At 43.5% G+C, this 20910-nt stretch overlaps 1 protein-coding gene across 1 annotated transcript in view; it reads right to left on the reverse strand.

Moving 5' to 3' along the window:
- The window catches only part of LOC138753608 (phthioceranic/hydroxyphthioceranic acid synthase-like), a 35430-nt gene extending 14869 nt beyond the window's left edge, over positions 1-20561 (reverse strand). Inside the window, exons 1-3 of the mRNA XM_069916808.1 lie at positions 20504-20561; positions 13495-13648; positions 12576-12736 (exon numbers count right to left, since the gene is read on the reverse strand). Coding sequence (XP_069772909.1) covers positions 12576-12736; positions 13495-13648; positions 20504-20561 — 373 coding nt within the window. The remainder of the gene's footprint in view (positions 1-12575; positions 12737-13494; positions 13649-20503) is intronic.
- Between the last annotated feature and the right edge of the window lie 349 nt (positions 20562-20910).

Raw genomic sequence — 20910 nt, forward strand, 5'->3', positions numbered from 1 at the left:
ACAAAGTTCTTGATGTGTAGTGGAGGGTGGTTGTTCCTGGTCCTCCTGGAGTCCACGATCATCTCCTTCGACTTATCCACATTCAGACTCAGGTTGTTCGTCTTGCACCATTTAATGAGATTTTCCAACTCTTCTCTGTAGTGCAACTCATCATTATTGTATCAATTGTAAACTTGATGACACTGTTGGAGCTGGACATGTCAATGCAGTCATGGGTTTGTAGTGCGCGTCAAAAGAACCAAAGACTTGTTGATCCAAACCAAGGCTTTTATTAACTAAAAGACTAGAGCACATCACAAGTAGGTCGACCAGTCCAGAATGACCTGGTCTGGCTAGGAGCAATCCTTTAAGACCTGCCAGTAGGTGTGGCTACACTCTCAGCCAATCACAGTCATCCTACACTACTATCTGTACATATGTACATATACACATTGGTGATAGAATCTGTACTATCACATTCACCCCTTCTTTGAGAACCAACCCCAGGGTGGATGGAGATTAGGAGCTGTACCAGTCAGGGGACCTGACCATCTGGCGTGACCGCCCTGGTGCCGGGATTGGGGTCGCCGGAGTCATGTCGCCTGCAGGCCTGTAGGGTGTTGCCACTGCTTCGCTCAATTCCCCAATGGCGTTGTCAACAGTCTGACCTGAGCTAGTGGGGAGACCTTTGAACCGGAGGGCATGCGTAACTGCTTTCCAGATGGTAGCATTCTCTCTTTCGACCTGCACATTACCGCATGAGTTACAGCAGGTGGTCCTGTTTGATGCAATACCATGCTCCAGAAGGTACTGCCGCAGCTCTGTGCTCATAAACGAGGACCCCCTGTCACTGTGAATGTAACTGGGTACCCAAAGATGGCGAAGGCAGTCATGTCCAAGCAGGGCACAGCGAACGGGAAGTGGGAGTACTCATTGATGGCCGTAAGGATGTAGGTGTTACAGTTGGTCGATGGTAGGGGCCCCTTGAAGTCTACGCTGAGATGGTCAAAGGGGCGGGTGGCTTTGATGATGTGGGTGTTCTCCAGATGGAAGAAGTGGTGCTTGCACTCAGCGCACACCGGGCAGGCCCGGGTCATGGAGCGAATCTCCTCGACCATGTAGGGCAGGTTGCAAGCTTTGACAAAGTGCGCAAACCTAGTGACCCCTGGATGACAGAGCTCCTCGTGGAGTTTCTGCAGCCTGTTCAGTTGTATGTTGGTGCAAGTCTCCCTGGAGAGCGCATCTGGCGGGTCGTTGAGTTTACCGGGCCGATACAGTATGTCATAATTAAAGGTGGAGAGCTCGATTCTCCACCTGGCGATATTGTAATTCTTGATCTTACCTCGCTGGGTATTGCTAAATATGCAGGAGACCGTGCATTTGTCGGTCAGCAGCGTAAAGCGCCTGCCAGTAAGGTAGTGTTTCCAACGACATACTGCTTCGACTATGGCCTGTCGGCTCTCAGGACCATGGAGGGTTCTGGAGAAGAAGGGTACCAGCTGGCTGGCCTGGTTCAAAGTGGCTGCCAGTGCAAAGTCAGATGCATTGCTTTCGACTTGGAACGAAATGGTCTCATCGATGGCGTGCAGTGTTGCAGCAGCGATATCTGATTTGATGTGGTTGAAGGCCACTGTGGCTTCGATTGACAGCGGGGAGGAGGTGGTCTTGATGAGTGGCCGTGCCTTGTCGGCATAGTGTGGAACCCATTGGGCATAGTAAGTAGTAAGAGAAAAAACCCAGGCAGCGTCTGAGTGCCTTCTGGGTGTGGGAGGGGGGGGGAGGGACAAGTCCATGAGGGGACGCATGCGGTCAGGGTCCGGCATGACCACCCCGTTCTCCATCACACAACCCAGAATTGTGAGCCAAGTGTCGAAATTGTTGAAATTGTAGGTCAAGTTCAGCCGAATTGCAGTCTGAAAAAATTTCTCGAGGTTGGCATCATGGTCCTGCTTGTCATGGCCACAGATGGTGACATTGTCCAGATACAGGAAAGTAGCAGTTAGCCCATTCTGGTCCACCATCTAGTCCATTTCCCGCTGGAAGACCGCGACGCCATTTGTGACCCCTAAGGGTACCCTGAGGAATTGATACAACCACCCATTTGCTTCAAAGGCTGTGAAAGGTCGGTCTTCTTGGCGGATCGAGAGCGGATGATAGGCCGAACATAAGTCAATGGTGGAAAATACACGATATTGGGCGATCTGATTCACCACATCCGTGATCCGTGGAAAGGGGTACGCATCCAGGAGCGTGAAGCGATTGATTGGCTGTAGTCAACCACCATCCACGGCTTCTCCCTGTTTTTAAAAACCACTACCTGGGCCTTCCATGGACTCGAGCTAGGTTCGATAATGCCCTCATCCAGCAGTCTGCGCACCTCGCTTGTGATAAATTTCCTGTGTTCATAACTATATTGCCAGCTTTTGGTGGCCACAGGCTTCCAGCCAGGGGTGAGATTTGTGAAAAGTGCTGGCAGAGCAACTCTGAGAGTGGAGAGACTACAGGTGAGCCCCAGGGCACGGGGGCGGGTGGCTCAGGCTGCCGCTGGCAGGAGGTTTCCAGGGTGGAGTGGTTACAGACAGAGAGTGGAGCATGAGGCCCCCCAAAGTGCAGGGAAATGGTTTGAAACTGGCACTAAAAATCCAGTCCCAATAGAGCAGGGGCTCACAATTGAGGAAGGACTAATAGTTTGAAGTCTGTGAACGTGATGCTCTGGACTTTTAGGGTCTCTGCGCAATCTGGTCGACAATGAAATTCTCTGTGCAGTGGGGAGAATAGCCAGTCCGCAACGGTGGGCCAGGTCTGGGTCGATAAAGCTGTCAGTTGACCCCGAGTCAAAAAGCAATTGGTATAGTGTCCATGCACTTTAATCAGTTCCATTGCTTTTGTGAGGGGTTGGGGGAAGTCCTGGTCAAGGGTTACTGATGCAGAGACTTGTAATGGGGACAGTGGAGTCCTGCATGATGATGTCATACAACGTGTGCGTGATGACGTCACGCAAACAGTTGGGCCTGAGAAAACAGTGTCAGAGAGTTGGTGTTGCCGCCTGCAGCCAAAGGTAAGTGTTGGGGGTCGCTGCTTGCTGTCGTTGGTGGGACGGTCAGTGGTGGGATGGTCAGCGGTGGCGGGTCCCTGGTCGGCAGTGTCAGATCCACAGTCGGTAGCGTCAGTGAGTACCGGGTCGGCAGCGTCAGCGTGTCCCCTGTCGGCAGCGGCGGTGGCGGCGGGTCCCTGGTCGGCAGCGGCTGCAGGCGTTGAGGTCGGGGCTGGGGCCTGGTCCGACGTTGCTTTGTGAGGTAGGGTGAACGTCATTGGGCGAGGGTGAGTTGTACCTTTCGCGCTCGGTGTCTGCCCCATGATGTCAGGCGCTGCCACGCAGTGGATTCCTCGCTCTCATTGGACGAGAGCTCTGAGGAAGAAGTGTTTGAAATGGAGAGTAGCGATTTGGCTTCACATGAGGCACTGTGATTGACTGCAGCCATTTTGGGGTGACAGATTACAGCAAAGTGGCCGTTTTTAAGGCACTTCTGGCATCTGGATTTTTTCGCCGGGTACTGGGACCTGCTGTGCTTGCTCCTCCCAAAGAAATAACACTTTGGGTTGCATCGGGCAGCATAGCGGCAGTAGTAGGGTAGAGGGAGGGCATCCTACTCACATCAGTGTGGGGTCCAGCCCCAAGAGTACATGTCCATACTTAAGACCGCAGCCTCCATCGTCTCTGCGATCTGGATCACGTCCTCGAGGTTTTCTCCCCCATGCTCTAGCAGGCGCTGCCTCACCTCATTCGATTGAACCCCAGCCACATAGGCATCCCGAATGAGATCATTCCTTCTATAAAAGCGCATAACCACACACTTTCCAACATTGTATTTCATTTGCAACTTTTTTGCCCATTCTCCTAATTTATCCAAGTCAGCCTTTCTGTTTCCTCCTCACTACCTACCCCTCCACCAATCTTTTTTATAATCTGCAAACGTATCCACAAAGTCATTTATTCTGCAATCCAAATCATTAACATATGACATAAAAAGAAGTGGCCCCAACAATGACCCCTGCAGAACACCATTGAGAACCAATAGGCAACCAGAATAGTACCCCTTTATTCCCACTCTCTGTTTCTTGCCGACCGGCCAATGCTCTATCCATTCTAGTGCCCTTCCTATAATTCCATGGCTCTCATCTTGTTAAGCACCTCATGTGTGGCCATTAGAGAATCCGAAAAGACAACTTTCACTGCATCTTCTGTGTTTTCATCAAAAGAATTTGTTGATTATTACTAATGCCTCCATAATCTCTATAGCTACTTCTTTCAGAACTGGAGGGTGTTTTCACTCTGGTCCAGGAGATTTAACTATCCTTAGACCATTCAATGAATTGTTTATATATATCCCAGATACTTGTTTTCTGATGCAGGCTAAAAGTTTTGATCCCAAAGCCCATAAAAATCTGATATCCAACTGTTAATGTAATGAACACAACAAACTGTCCAGCCTTTTCATTTTCCACTGATCGCACTTTTGTCATCAACAGAACACTCATCATCTTGGTTAAGGTTTCAGGTCAAAGTCCCTTCATCAAAATTTACAACTTGAAACATTAATTCTGTTTCTCTTTCCTCATATGCTGCCGGACTTTCTGAATTCTTCCTGCATTTTCTATTTTTTTCACATATGCATATGGCTGTACAAAAACAAAGGCGAGAAATCAGACTGCTCAAACTACAGGGGAATCACGCTGCTCTCCATTGCAGGCAAAATCTTCGCTAGGATTCTACTAAATAGAATAATACCTAGGTCCGCCGAGAATATTCTCCCAGAATCACAGTGCGGCTTTTGCGCAAACAGAGGAACTACTGACATGGTCTTTGCCCTCAGACAGCTCCAAGAAAAGTGCAGAGAACAAAACAAAGGACTCCACATCACCTTTGTTGACCTCACCAAAGCCTTCGACACCGTGAGCAGGAAAGGGCTTTGGCAAATACTAGAGCGCATCGGATGTCCCCCAAAGTTCCTCAACATGATTATCCAACTGCACGAAAACCAACAAGGTCGGGTCAGATACAGCAATGAGCTCTCTGAACCCTTCTCCATTAACAATGGCGTGAAGCAAGGCTGTGTTCTCGCACCAACCCTCTTTTCAATCTTCTTCAGCATGATGCTGAACCAAGCCATGAAAGACCTCAACAATGAAGACGCTGTTTACATCCGGTACCGCACGGATGGCAGTCTCTTCAATCTGAGGCGCCTGCAAGCTCACACCAAGACACAAGAGAAACTTGTCCGTGAACTACTCTTTGCAGACGATGCCACTTTAGTTGCCCATTCAGAGCCAGCTCTTCAGCGCTTGACGTCCTGTTTTGCGGAAACTGCCAAAATGTTTGGCCTGGAAGTCAGCCTGAAGAAAACTGAGGTCCTCCATCAGCCAGCTCCCCACCATGACTACCAGCCCCCCCCACATCTCCATCAGGCACACAAAACTCAAAATGGTCAACCAGTTTACCTATCTCGGCTGCACCATTTCATCAGATGCAAGGATCGACAACGAGATAGACAACAGACTTGCCAAGGCAAATAGCGCCTTTGGAAGACTACACAAAAGAGTCTGGAAAAACAACCAACTGAAAAACCTCACAAAGATAAGCATATACAGAGCCGTTGTCATACCCACACTCCTGTTCGGCTCCGAATCATGGGTCCTCTACCGGCATCACCTATGGCTCCTAGAACGCTTCCACCAGCGTTGTCTCCGCTCCATCCTCAACATTCATTGGAGCGCTTTCATCCCTAACGTCGAAGTACTCGAGATGGCAGAGGTCGACAGCATTGAGTCCACGCTGCTGAAGATCCAGCTGCGCTGGGTGGGTCACGTCTCCAGAATGGAGGACCATCGCCTTCCCAAGATCGTGTTCTATGGCGAGCTCTCCACTGGCCACCGTGACAGAGGTGCACCAAAGAAAAGGTACAAGGACTGCCTAAAGAAATCTCTTGGTGCCTGCCACATTGACCACTGCCAGTGGGCTGATATCGCCTCAAACCGTGCATCTTGGCGCCTCACAGTTTGGCGGGCAGCAACCTCCTTTGAAGAAGACCGCAGAGCCCACCTCACTGACAAAAGGCAAAGGAGGAAAAACCCAACACCCAACCCCAACCAACCAATTTTCCCCTGCAACCGCTGCAACCGTGTCTGCTTGTCCCGCATCGGACTTGTCAGCCACAAACGAGCCTGCAGCTGACGTGGACATTTACCCCCCTCCTTAAATCTTCGTCCGCGAAGCCATGCCAAAGAAAGAAAGAAGATGGCTGGCAATCAAAAAGGAAGAGGCTCTGCAGAAATATACAAGCTTGAGAATTTAGTGGAAATGCTGAGAGACCTGAAGATAACATAAGTTGGTGCGGAGAGTGTTGTGGGTGAGAATGACTCAGGAGTAGATTGGGATAAAGACAACATAACTTTTAAAAAGCTAAGGTTCCCAGTAGATGGAGATGAGAGACCTGCTTGGAATAGTTTAGGAGAGAGCAATAACAATTTTGTGGTAAAACACAGAATACTGTTGACACCGTGTTTAAGTAAAATGCTGGAGAAACTCAGCAGATCAAACAGTGCCTTTATGTAGCAAAGGTGGAGATACATGAAGGGCTCAAATGTTGGTGAAGTATCTTCACCTTTGCTACATAAAGGCACTGTCTGACCTGCTGAATAACAATTTTGTTATCAGTGGGATTAGATTATGGAGAAATGTCTCTTTAGAGAGCAGGGAATTAATAAGGAAACACAGGTGACTATTTAAAAAGGCAGATGTAGCTAAAAGCAGTGAGGAGTGAGGCCAATCATTTTGGATTCAAAAACTGCAAATCAGAATATTTCCTTAAACCCCAAGAGACCAGACACAATGAAAAATCATGGAGTCTCGACATCATGTCGGCATTTCTCCAACTACCAATTACAGAAGTAATCAAAGGTGCAAGGAAAGTTGACATTTATTTCATGAGGGTTGGAATAAAAATGGGAAAGAAATTGTGCTTGTGATGTCAGAATCTGTGTTTGGTTCAATTAGACCCAATAAATCAGAAGTCGAGATTAATAGGCTTTAATCATTATAATTTTACAGTTATATCTTACATGCTGTTGGCCCGATTCCAAGGCAGTACTGAGGGAGGGGGATTAAGCAATACCGTCTTTATTAGGAATTCTGGAGGGGCAGGCCAACCAATACAATGACCAATACAGTGTTCCGCCATATTCACCCCTTCTTTTGAAAGTGTCAGAGTCAATTCAGAGTCTATTTACAGGTTAGCCTGTCCGGTGTTTTAGTCTGTCAAAGTGACCATTGCAATGGTGTGGCTGTAGGCTTCTGGGCAGTGCTCTGTATGATAGGCTGCAATTTAGATGGCTGAACAGAATCAGTTGGGGCTGGTTCGGGAAGGGGGGTTGGCATTGGGGCAGTGTAGCTGGTGCCAACGATGGGGTCGGTTCCTCGGCTGTGTCTCTGCTAGTCACGGGGAAGGGGAGAGATGCTGGTCGATCGAGCACCTCATTTGTGGGGGTCCCTGAATAAGCCAGGTCCCAGACAGAGACATTGTCTCTCTGCCCTTCCTGGTACTGCATGTAGGCATACTGGGGATTCACATCGAAGAGGTGGATCTTCTCGAGCAGGGAGTCTGCTTTGTCAGTTCTGGAGTGTCTCCAGAACGGCACAGCTCCTGGGATTGTCAGCCAGACTGGTAACGTTGCTCCCGACGCTGATCTCCTGGGAAAGGAGAATAATTTTTCATGCGGGGTCGCATTTATCACCGAACAGAGGAGGGACCTGGTGGTGTGGAGTGCCTCTGGTAGGACCTCTTGCCATTGGGAGACAGGCAGCCCTTTTCATTTAAGTGTCAGGAGGACTGCCCTCCAAATGGTGCCATTCTCCCTTTCCACCTGGCCATTCCCTTTGGGGGTTATAGCTGATGGTTCTACTTGTGGCTATGCCTTTGCCCAGCAGGTATTGGCACAACTCCTCACACATAAATGAGGATCCCTGGTCACTGTGAATGTAACTCAGGTATCTGAAGAGTGTGAGGAGGTTACACAGGGACTTAGTGATATCTGAGCAGGGGATGACGAACGGGAATTGTGAGTATTCGTCAACAATGTTGCGGAGTTACATGTTCCGGTTCATGGAGGAGAGGAGGGCCTTGAAGTCCATACTTAGATGTTCTAAGGGGTGGGGACCTTGATAAGGTAAGCTTTCTCTGGCTAGTAGAAGTGTGGCTTGCACTCCGCGCAGACCAGGCAGCTGTGGGTCAGCTCCCTGATGTCCTCAACCAAGTATGGAAGGTTGTGGGCTCTCACAAAATGAAAGAATCTGGTGACCCCAGGGTGGCAGAGGCTGTTGTGAAGGGCTTGGAGGTGATCTGCTTGTGAATTGGCGCAGGTACCTTGGGATAGGACAACAGGAGGCTTGTTGAGTTTCCCAAGATATCATAGTTGTAGGTGGACAGCTCAATTCTCCATCTCAGGGTCTTGTCATTCTTAATTTTTCCCCACTGTTTGTTAAACATAAATGTGACTGCATGTTAGTCAGTCAGCAGGGTGAATGGTTTGCCGGCTGGTTAATGCCTCCAATGGCGCATATCTTGGGCCTCTTTCTCAATGGCTGAATGCTGGAGTTTGGGACCCTGGAGGGTATGGGAAATAAATGCCACTGGCCTGCCCATCTGGTTAACCATGGCAGCCAGGGCGAAGTCAGACACATCACTATCCACCTGGAATGGAATGGATTTGTCTACAGTATGCATCGCAGCCTTGACAATGTTGCCTTTTATGTGAGTGAAGGCCGCTTGAGGTTCTCCCAATGGGGGAAAAATAGTTTTTAACCAAGGGGCGGGCTTTGTCCACTTCATTTGGGTCCTATGGAGCACCTTTTCAGGTCCTTGACGTTATGGGGGAATAGGAGCTACAGCAGGGACTGCATATACTTAGTTTCAGGTCTAATGATTCCATTCTCCACCACACACCCTCATATAGCCAGACATGGTACGGAACATGCATTTCTTCTGGTTATATGTGAGATTTAGGGCTTTTGCTGTCTGGCGGAATTTCTGCAGGTTTGCATCGTGCCACAGATGGTCAAGTTGTCCAAGTAGGGGACATTCGGCCCATCTCCCTCTGTAAGACCGAAACTTCATTCATGACTCCAAAGGGGACCTTGAGGAAATGGTAAAGGTGGCCATCCCCCTTGTACGCTGTGTATGGGCTGTCCTCTGGGCGGATCGGGAGCTGGTGATAGGGTGATTTGAGGTCAATGGTGGAGAAGACTCGGTATTGGGCAATCTCATTCACCATGTTGGCCATGCAGCTGAGGGGATAGGCGTCCAAGAGGGTGAACCAGTTGATGGTCTGACTGTGACCATCCTGTGCTTCTCTCCACTCTTTACCACCACCACCTGCGCTCTCCAAGGGCTGGTATGGGCTCTATGATGCCCTCTGCCAGGAGTCATTTAACCTTGATAAAGTCTCTGTCCGCAAGATTGTATCACCTCCTTACAGTTGGGGGTGAGGTGGAGGGTGGACAGACTGCAGGTTATGATCATTGGGTGGTAGTCAGGTTTTTGATTGGCTGTTTTCAGGAAAATGGAGGGGGGTTTAAAAGTTGGTTATTACAGACAATGAGGGAGGGGCAGAGCCCATCATAAGCCATCAGAACATTTTTAAGTTGGCACTGGAAGTCAAGCCCCAGTATAACCAATGCACAGAGTTGTGGCATCATGAGCAATTTAAAATTCTTGTACTTGGTGCCACCCATTCTTAATGTTACTGGATTTCGGTCGAATAGGACTTGGAGGCCAAAGAGATTTTACACTGGACTGGGATCACTGTGAAGGAGCAATGCTGTACAATACCCAGGTGTATGAAGCTTTCAGTGCTGCTCCCTGTGTCAAACAAACAGTTCATAATCCACCCATTTTCCTCAATGTCCATGGTAGACTTCGCTAATTGGTGTGGGCTGCTTTGATCCAAAACGATGGATGCCAGCATCAGTTTGTTGTCTGACTCGCTGCTGCTGTATGTGTGCATTCGTGACCTCCAAGTTTTCCGTCCCAAAGATGGCTGCCCCCATGGTTTGCATGTGGTTACCACCAGAAGTGAAGCCAGAAGTGGCGTTGACCCTGGTCGTCATGCTCGGGCCCACGCCATGCTGTTTAACGTGACCGGAAGTAGGGCCAGAAGTGACGCAGTCCAACATGGTGATGGTCGCTGTTCACATGTAGTGCTGCAAGGGGAAGGTCTGGACCTACATACCTGTACATAGTATTCTTTTCTTCCACAGCTTCTAGCAGTGCAATTCTTCCGCAGGTGCTTTGTCTGGCTGTAGTAATAACACTTCGGGTGTTCAGCAATAGCAGCTACAGGTTGAGACCCCGCGTCTCAAGATGATAGCACCCAAATTCTCCCCATGGCAGCCACGCTGCCTGTGGAGTAAACCTCCAGATTCTGTTGGGCTGTCTCTAGTGCCTTTGTGAGGTCGGCCACATCTAGCAGGGTTCGATGGCCCTTCTCAGGAACCTTTGTCTGAGGCCAGCCAAACAGGCATCCCTGATCAGTTCCTCCTGGTAAACAGCTGTAGTAACTTTGATGCAGACACAAGCTCTCCCCAGCTCCCGCAAGGCTCAAATATATTCATCAACGGAGGAGCCCCATAACAGCTGAGTAAGTTTAACAGTTTCTAATCACCTGGAAGACATGGTGGCTGACCTGTGCAAACCGCAGGTCTCTCTTATCATCCTCATTCTGAATGTTGTCTCACCTCATGAAGATGTCCAGGCAGTGAAGCCACTGATCACATTTTACAGAGGCCTTTGGATCCTTTAGGGTCAGTGTCCAGCTTCTCTGCTCGAATAGCCTTGTCCAAGGCACATGGGTATAGTGACTAAATTGTAGGTCTATTAATTGGACCCAACAGGCCAGAAGTCGAGATTAATAGACTTTGATCACTATAAACTTACAGTCATATCTTACATGGAGTTGGCCCGATTCCAAGGCTGTACTGATGGAGGGGGATTGGGAAATACCGCTTTTATTAGGGATCCTGGAAGGGAAGTAGTTACAGTATTGGAGGCAGGCCAACCAGTACAATGACTGTTATACAGTGTTCCACCACAGTTTCGGACTACCGCACCTCAGGAATTACAGTGAAACCCCTGGTATTTGGCACCTATTTGGGATTGGTAGATGCCAGATAAGTGTATTTCCCTGCTTGAGACTTTCACTTACAATGCTGAACCTGCATTAATAATAAACAGTTTAAAAGACAAAAATACTATTCTGTACTTACACTGAATAAACTTCGCCTGCATGAATATAAAAACCTTAAAGCATTTTACTTAATTTTCAGTCATATTCTTTGAAAACATTTAACCATCTGCAGGTTCCTTGCCCTCCACAGAGCCACATGAAAGACAATCAATAACATTATAGATAATTACAAACCCCCACCGCCACTAAGTTTACAGAGAAAGCCTTTGACCAGGGTGACTATTACTAAACTGGGATAAGGAGACCATTTAAGAGAGTCACCCCAATGGCAAGTGGCATCAACCAGATCTTCATCCTTGGTGATGCCATTATTGTTTCATTCAACTTTATTCAAACAACTGCACAACTAAGGCACTCCACTGGCTGGATATTTGCTCCCATCTTTACCAAAGTTTTATGTTACTTAAGAGAACGTTTTCTTTTACAATTTTAAACTCACTTAATTTTATCTATTATTCTATTCTTATTCATTTAAATTTTTTATTAATTTTCTTCCATTTCTTTTTTGCCAGTTGCTTGAGGCTGCTGGTTACTTGAATTCCAGATACTAGGGGTTTTACGGTATATGCTGTCCTTGGAACAATGGAATGCATATTCATATAAAATAATAGATTAGACAGAAAAGTTGGATCAACACATTCCATTACACATCAAAGGTACAGGGATCAATGTATTGGGTCAGATCATCCAGCTAGCTAATCTACAGTTCCTTAGATTTTATCAGTTCCAACACACACTAAAGATAATCTAGAATTCCCTGCAAAAAGGCTATTAATACAAACTGAGTAATAGATGGCCAAACAAGTTTAGAGGGTCTAAATCAGTGGTTTTCAAACTTTTTATTTCCACACACATACCACCTTAAGTAATCCTTATGCTATTGGTGCTCTATGATTGATTGGTAAGGGGCTACTTAAGGTGGCATTTGAGTAGGAAAAAAAAGGTCTGTGATTAGTAAGGGATTGCTTAAGGTGGTATGTTAATGAGAAGGGAAAGTTGAGAATCACTGCTCTAGACCCAATTGTTACTGAAATATTTTGCTTGAGAAAAATTGTCATTGGCCCATTTCCTTTGGAGATATGAAACCATTCACATAACGAGTCAATTAGGTTCAATTGAAACAGTGGTTTTCAAACTTTTTCTTTTCACTCACCTACCACCTTAAGTAATCATTTACTAATCACAGAGCACCTATGACATAGGGATTACTTAAGGAAGTAGGTGAGTGGAAAGAAAAGGTTTGAAAACCACTGGTCTAAATAATCTTTAGTTTGCATGATCAAGTAAAATGTACTCACCAATGAAAACGCCTGTTTTACTCCCACTGATATCTTCCATTGGCATTCCTGCATTTTCAAACACTTTGTATGTACACTCTAACAGAAGTTTATGCTGTGGGTCCATACTATTGGCTTCTGTTTGATTTATGTTAAAGAGCTTGTGATCAAATTCATTAAATCTGTTAATTAAAAAAAGATTGTATTAACTATTGGTGAATGATTTTCTGGGGTGCACATATGCTCATATACTGTAACTCATCACAAGTTATTTGTGGGAGAGGGAGTGGGGGGCGGGGAATCATTAATATCACCTAATGAGAAGTTTTCCAGGCCACTTCTTCTGCTGAATTCGGACCATCTGGACAACCTTCACGGAAATTAATCTACAATGTTGGCAAATTGTTTTAATGAAGAAATGTAAGGTGATTATTTATTTTGTAAAGAAGAGCAATGAGAAGCAATAAAAATGGGCAGCATAAATTTTAGGGGAGAGGGGATAAATGGGCAGCATAAATTTTAGGGGATAGGGGATAAATGGGCAGCATAAATTTTAGGGGATAAATGGACAGCAAAAATTTTAGGGGATAGGAGATAAATGGGCAGCATAAATTTTAGGGGATAAATGGACAGCAAAAATTTTAGGGGATAGGGGATAAATGGGCAGCATAAATTTTAGGGGAATGCTGCATCAGGGGCTTTTGATTCAATGCACTTTTATGAAAGGGATGAAAATATCGCTAACTTCGCCTAACCTGTGTACTAGTTATGTCAGACACACTCTCGCCTCTGACTTGTGCTACAATCTTTAACCATGGTGATTTTCATATTTACTTCCAAGTTCAAATAGACCCCAAGATTAAAAATACATATTGATTTGTAATTATTAATATTTTGATCATTGAGTTCATTGTTTCGGGAATGTTTTAGACAGTATTACCCTTCAATTAAACAAGCTCGTCTTGTGATCATTTTTCCTGCTTTGTTGTCATCTGTATCATACCAGAACTGTGCATCAAAGCGATTTGGTGGAATATCATCCACGCAGTTTCTTCCCTGAAGAAGAACTTTCCAGAAATTATCAATCCCTTCACCTGGGGGAGAAAAATGAAAAACATTTAGATAATAGCAATGTAATCTATTCATTGGTCCATGAGGAAGACAACACTGCATGGACTGAGACAGCTCTCATGTGAGTCGCCAATATCCTTACTCTGCAATTTCACGCCTGGACAATAAATATTGACACCCACTTCATCATGGATTCATCACACTTGAACTCAAAATTCCACTTCACATCAGTCAGTGAGCATGTCAATGCCATTTGTCAACTTATTCAGTTGTGTTGGGAGCTTGCCTGCACAACTGCCTTTATTGTGCAGAGCCCTCCTCAAATGCGGATCCTGGTCATTTTGTATTACTGTAGCTGTTGCCTGCAAATTCAAGCATGTGAACCAAATACTTGTTATGAATACCAGTGCCAGCTTATAGGTGTCTTGCTGCTAGCTGTAATTTCTACTTCACTTAAGATTCACATAATAATGAGAAAATATGAGCATTCATTTTTATGAAGCTACAGGCTTCTCAAGGAGGTGAGGGTGACAAATGCAAGCAGGGACTTAAATTCCTAGAATGGCTTACATTCCTCGTATGCTCTCTGCGAGAAGGTTCCACTTTCAGGTTTCACTTCAGAGACATGAGCAAAGATCTTAGTTAACACTCCAGGGGACTACAAAGGAAGATCATACTGTTGGCAATGTCATTTTGGAATGAGATGCAAAATTTGTCTGTTCTCTCAGTTGGCCACAGAAGTCGAAATGTCATTTAAGAAGAGGAGAATTATCCCTCGTGTTCTTTGCCGAACATTACTCAACATGCCGATGATTTTGTCATTTTTCATCATGTTGGTTGGGTGCACATTGTGTACAAATTTGTCATTCTGTTTCCTACTTTCCAAAATGACTTATTTTCAAAATTATTTTCATTGGATGCAAGTCTTCCTCTTTAAAAAAAAATGCATTTGTGTTTTGAATTTTGAAAGACAAAATATTGATGTTGCATGCTGATAAGGAATTGTTGAAATTTGCCACCATTCATTACGATTTTGAAATCTGGATCTCCGTAATCTCATTGATAAAAGAATAAAAATGTCTTCAACGTGAAAAGGCATACCACGGCCCTTATTGATATTAACCTACCATGGCTTCGGAGAATGCAAAGGTCAGGGAGTTTGGTTGAACAGGTAATGAGGACCAATACAATGTCCTCGGTTTTATATGTGGGCAGTGAGTAAAGTTGCTACCTCCAGCCACATGAGGTTCAGTTTTGACTTCCGGTGCTGTTTGGCACAACCTTCCTGCGACTGTATGGGTTTTATCCACATGCTTCAGTCTCTGTCCAGAGGTAGTGCAAGCTGGTATGTTAATTAGCTGCTGGGCAGCATGGTGTCTGTAAGGATTTTGTACATTCTGCCCATGTCCTTGTGGGTAACGGGGAGAGAGTGTATTATATGGAAAGTTAGTAGGAGAATGAAATTGTTCTGTTAAAAAAAAATCCATGGTGCCCATCCTGTTATTACCATATAGAAAGGCCTGACATCGAGTATTGCTAGGGAGAAGAGTATAGCTGCTTTCAAAGCAGATGGATCTGGAGAAAGACCATAGAAAATCCTGGGATGCTTCTGTAGGAAGAGGAATAGTTTTTATCATTTGGTCAAAGACCCTTCATCAGAATTCAAAGTATCTTCAACCTGAAAATTTGACTTTGTTTCTTGTTCTACAGATGTTGTTTGACTTGCTGAATATTTTTGGCATTTTCTGTTTTTATATTAGATTTCCAGCCTTTGCTTCTTTTTTTTCTGAGGGTTTCTGAGAGCCTGAGAACGTAGCGGATAACCAAAATATTAGTTCTATTTAAAGTGTCACCATCTGCATCAACATTTCCTCAACTTTTTCACCCCTGCTTTACAATAAATGCTGTATCCTTCAACCCAAAATGCTTTAATTAATACATTACCAGCACCAAATTAGTGTGTTTCCTTATTAAAATGCCATCTGAATATACCAGAGGACTGGTACCACTTTCCAGAAAGTGTGCTTCTATATTCCAAATGAAGTATTTTGGTATTCTGGCGTTTCTCAAATGTGCAGTTGCAGGACCTTTACCTCTGGAGATGACTATCTTCTTTTCACCTACCAGAGGGTAATTGAACTGAGATAAATCTCCTTATGAGGAAGATGGATATCTGGATATTGTGACTAGGTGGCCTCATACTATTTCCTCTGTGCCATAGTTCATGAGATGGGCTCTGAAGTAACATCAAGCAGGTTGACTTCTAGTTCTGTCATTGCATAGATCCTCCAGCCGAAGTGTCAATCTAAATAACTATCAGATTCCAAATAATTCTGAGAAAAAGACTGTATTCACAGTGTTTGAAAATGGATAAGCATTTGATTAATTCCCTAGAATGTCCTTCCATTAAGAAAACACCAATGATTTCAAAATCATTATATATCAATGGTTTTCAAACTACCCCTCTAAACTCACATTCTACCTTAAGTAATCCCTATGCCATAGGTTCTCTGTGATTAGTAAGGTACTGCTTAAAATGGTATGTGAGTGAAAAGAAAAAGTTTGAAAATTACTGTTCTAATCGTACCTAATTGACTCGTTATGTGCACGGTTTCATATCTCCAAAGGAAATGGGCCAATGACAATTTTTCTTAAGCAAAACATTTCAGTAACAATTGGATCTAGAGCAGTGATTCTCAACCTTCCCTTTCCACTCACATACCACCTTAAGCAATCCCTCACTAATCACAGAGCACTTAAGGCATAGGGATTGTTTAAGGTGGAATGTGAGTTTAGGGAGGCAGTTTGAAAACCACTGATTTATATTGATTGATCAATAAAACAAATTTAATTTTTTTATTTTGGAATGATATGGAGTAGACGTCTTTATCACAGCTCCACACCTTGAGTATACTAATTCCCTGTTTACATTTTTTTTAACTTTCGAAGTGGTATCGAATTGCATATTCTGCATTTGAATATGGCTACAAGAGCTGGAAAGATCAGTAAAAGCAGAAAAAATGGGAAGAAACAAGTATGTCTCCTAATCCACAGCCAACTCGACTGCTGAGGGCTCCTCTGAGGTACTTGAACAAATCAAAGACTTTATTGATACAGGATTTAAACATCAAGATGGTAAACTTTTGGCAATGGAAAATCGACTTGCACAGGTCTGTTGTTCTACAGAAGAACAAGGTCAATGTTTGACCTAAGAATTTGAACGACCGGGTCTGCCATCTGGAAGACAATAATGAGAGTCTAACAATGAGAATTATCGATTTGGAAAGTCAAACTAGGAGGCAGAACCTGTTCATTGTAGGCTTGGCAGAAAATACTGAAACTTGTATGCTTACTAAATTTTTCTCTGATTTGGTAGTAACAGTGTTTGGGGACAATATGTTTCCAACACCACTGGAACTTGCCTAAGCCTAAATAAGGGCAAAAATCATGTTCGGTGGTTGTATGCCACATCATTATCAAACAAAGGAACTGCTAATTCGTGAAGCCTGACAGAAAGACACCCTGCAATACCAAGGCAAAATATTTAGAATCATGAAAGATTACTCTCTCAAAGTTATAAGGCAGCGAGCGCTTACAGGGAAGTTATGTCAGAATTATACAAGCGTTGGTATAAGCTTTCACTGCTGTTCCCATCTTGTTTGCTCATCTATCTTCCCAGCAGAAGCAAGGAATGGTTTGGCTCAGTGGAATACATTCGTATCCTCCCCGCTCCAACTCCTGAATGACATTCTCTCTTTTTTTCTGTTGAATGGCTGCTTTGAACTGATGATTGAATTTTAATATGTTAAAGGTTCATTCATTTGTTTTGAAGGCTTCCACAGGGAAAGCATTTTCATTGTGAGTTGATTTAATTTGGAATTGTTGAAGGAAAAGAATTCGACACACTTTGATTATACTTACGGTTAAGATTATTCTATAAAAACAGGATAAAATAATTTTTTTTATATATCCTGTAAGATTTTTTTTAAAACTTCATGAGAAGTCTTTAATTTTTGTTGATGTGTACTGTATTTAGACTAAACATGGCTACTTTTGGTTTGTTATGAACAGCTATTGTGTATTATTAAACTTCGGAGCAAGAACATCAAATCTCTACTGGAAGATAGTGGGTCCTTAGAATTAATTCGCTTGCTGTCGGTCTTTCTGTTAGCCTAATGGGGTGGGATTGGAGAAGAACAGGGGTGGGATCATGGGTGTTTTGAGTTCCCATGGTGATTTACAGTTATGGTCATTCTGGTTCCAGCTTATGGAGTTGTATTTTTTAATTTAATAAGGCCATCAGCAGATGTGAGGTCGTTGCACATGCTACACAAACTCGGCTTTGCTCATGCGCATTGGAATTTCTGAAATTATACTTTTTATAACTGAGTGATCATGGATTATCCTATTAAGTTCCTGAGTTTGAACATGAAAGTCTTAAATAATCTACTAAAATGAAGGAAAGTGTCTTCACATTCAAAAAATACTGAAAGCTGTGATTATATTTTTACAGGAGACACATATATGTGACAGTAATGTTTTGCTCCCAATGTCATGTTGGAATGGGCAGCAATATTATTCTTATTTTCTACCTAAATCTAGAGGGGTATCAATCCTTATTAATCAGTATATTCCTTTTAGTATATATAATGTTGTTTCAGATTCTAACGGTTGTGTTGTTATTGTTTCAGGGAAATTACATGATAAAAAGGTCATTTTTGCAAATGTTTATGTTCCCAATGTTAATGATCTGGGGTTTTGAATTTTTTTTTACTTCCTTGCTGGATTTAAGCTTATATTCACACATTCTAGGTGGGAATTTCAACTGCTGGTTGGACCCTATCCGAGATCGTTCATCTTCTAACCTGAGTACATTAAACAAATCTGTCTCGTTGATACATTCTTTTTTTTTATATCTGATTATGGCATTTCAGATGTTTGGTGTTTTTTTTATCCTACTAATAGAGAGTATTTTTTTCCTCAGTTCATCACACCTTACGTATTGATTATTTTTTTTAATGATAATCGGTGAATACCACAGTATTGTAATATCTGATCATGCTCCTGTTATAATGTCATTGTCTCTTCCTAATTTTCCTCAAGATAAAAGACACTGGTGCTTTAATTCAGTGTCATTATCACATAAGGACATTATTATTATTTGTTCATTAAAAATCTTTTTTTTTCTTTTTCTTCATTTTTTGAACTATTAGAATTGAAATTAGTAGTTGACACCTGGCTTTGATTGTAATCACTCAGATAATAGGTTGAGGTTAGAAATTACATTAGTTATAGGTTTTTTTCTTTTTTCTTTTCCTTTTTTATTGACAACATGGATCATATGTATCTTGTTACCATTGTTTACAATCTGTAATTTCAAATTACTTTCACCTGAAATTTATATCATATGTGTCTATGTATTTTGTGTTATTATTTTTCTCAAAATCCAATTAAAAGATTAAAAAAAGAAAAATACATTAAATTTAGACATACAGCACAATAACAGACCCTTTCAGCCCATGATCCTGTGCCGCCAATTACATCCAATCAACCGACACCCCCCACGAGTACATTTTGAACAGTGGGAGGAAACTGAATCACCCGGAGGAAACCCATCCAACAGGCGAATGTACAACTTCCTTACAGACAGTGTGGTTTTCGAACACTGGTCCCAATCGCTGGTGCTGTAACAGCATTGCATTAACCACCATGTTAACCATATTACCCATATATTGATTCTCTGCAACCATGCATATATACAAATAAATAAATATTGATTTATGAATATGAGAGTCTTGGATAGTTAGTGTGAGCAGTTCACTGCCCATGGGAAGAAGCTGTTCCTCAGCCTCGTTGTGCTGGCTCTGATATTCCTGTTTCTCTTTCCTGTCGGAAGTAGCTGAAAGATGCTGTGGGCAGGGTGGAAGGGTTACTTAACAATTTCGCACACTCTCTTCAGATAACAACCCTGGTGGATCACATTGATGAGGAGGAAGGGAGACCGCAGTGAACATCTCTGCCACTCTTAACATACTGTGGATTGACTTCCGATCCATTTCTCTGCGGCAAATGTACCCACACTCTGATGCAGCTGGCTAGGGCATTCTCGATGATGGCGGCTGGTAGCCTTGCCTACTTCAATCTTCTCATGAAATTCAGTCATTGTTGCACCTTCCTGGCAAGTGAGGAGATGTTGAGTGTCCATAATAGGTCACTAGTTTAGTGGACTCCAAGGAATTTTGTGCTCTCCACTACACAGTTATTGATGTGTAGTGGAGGGTGGTTGTTCTTGGTCCTCCCGAAGTCCATGATCATCTCCTTAGTCTTGACCGCTTTGGGGCTCAGGTTGTCGTTTTCATACCATATCATGAGATTTTCCACCTCTTCTCTGAACTGCAATTCATCATTGTTGCTGATGAGGCCAACTACTGTTGTATCATCTGCAGACTTGATGACCCAGTTGGAGCTGGATCTGGTGATGCCGCCGTGGGTCAGTGGCAGGAGTGGGCTGAGCACACAGCTCCGATGTGCACCAATGCTCAGCACGTCGGTGTTCGATTTTCGGCTACCATTTTGCAAAGCGTAAACTATGATTTCTTTGTTTTACAGGGGTCACTTTACTTACATCATACATAGGCATAAAGAATCAGCGACATTAACACAGAGGTGAACATTGGAAAGAGATTTCTGCCGACGGAAAAAACTAAAAGGGAAGAAAATTGGTTCTTCCTATTGTCATTCAGTAATTTTTAAAAAAATTCTTTGAGCTGGCCGTTTGTTAAATGCTCAAGCACAATAAAAGGAAAAATCAACTTAATGTGTTAATCATGCACAATAACATTGGTGAAAGTTTAGTTTTCCAAATTTAATTTCCTTACCTCCAGGAAAATTACATCCTATTCCAACAATAGCGATATCTTCAGCTATGTTTTCCATATTTAACCATTCAAGCCTATTGTTAAAATGAGAATGTAACAAAATTTTAGATAGAACAATAAAACACTACAGGTCAGAAACAGGCTCTTTAGCCCATCTAGTCTGTCCCAAACGATTATTCTGAAAAGAAATAATGTATTTAGTCCCAATGACTGTACCTGGGCGATAAACCTCCATACCCTTCTCATCTATGCAATTATCCATTTTTTTTTCTTAAATGTCAAAATTGAGCCCACATTCACCACTTAAACTGGCAGTGTATCATTAGTTGTTCACAATTCTCAGTAAACATTTATGTTTTGTTTGGAATTAATTATGTTGTCAAAAAGACCACATAATCTTTCTTTAA

The sequence above is a fragment of the Narcine bancroftii genome, chromosome 1 (genome assembly GCF_036971445.1).
Source record: "Narcine bancroftii isolate sNarBan1 chromosome 1, sNarBan1.hap1, whole genome shotgun sequence".
NCBI classification, from domain to species: Eukaryota; Metazoa; Chordata; class Chondrichthyes; order Torpediniformes; family Narcinidae; genus Narcine; species Narcine bancroftii.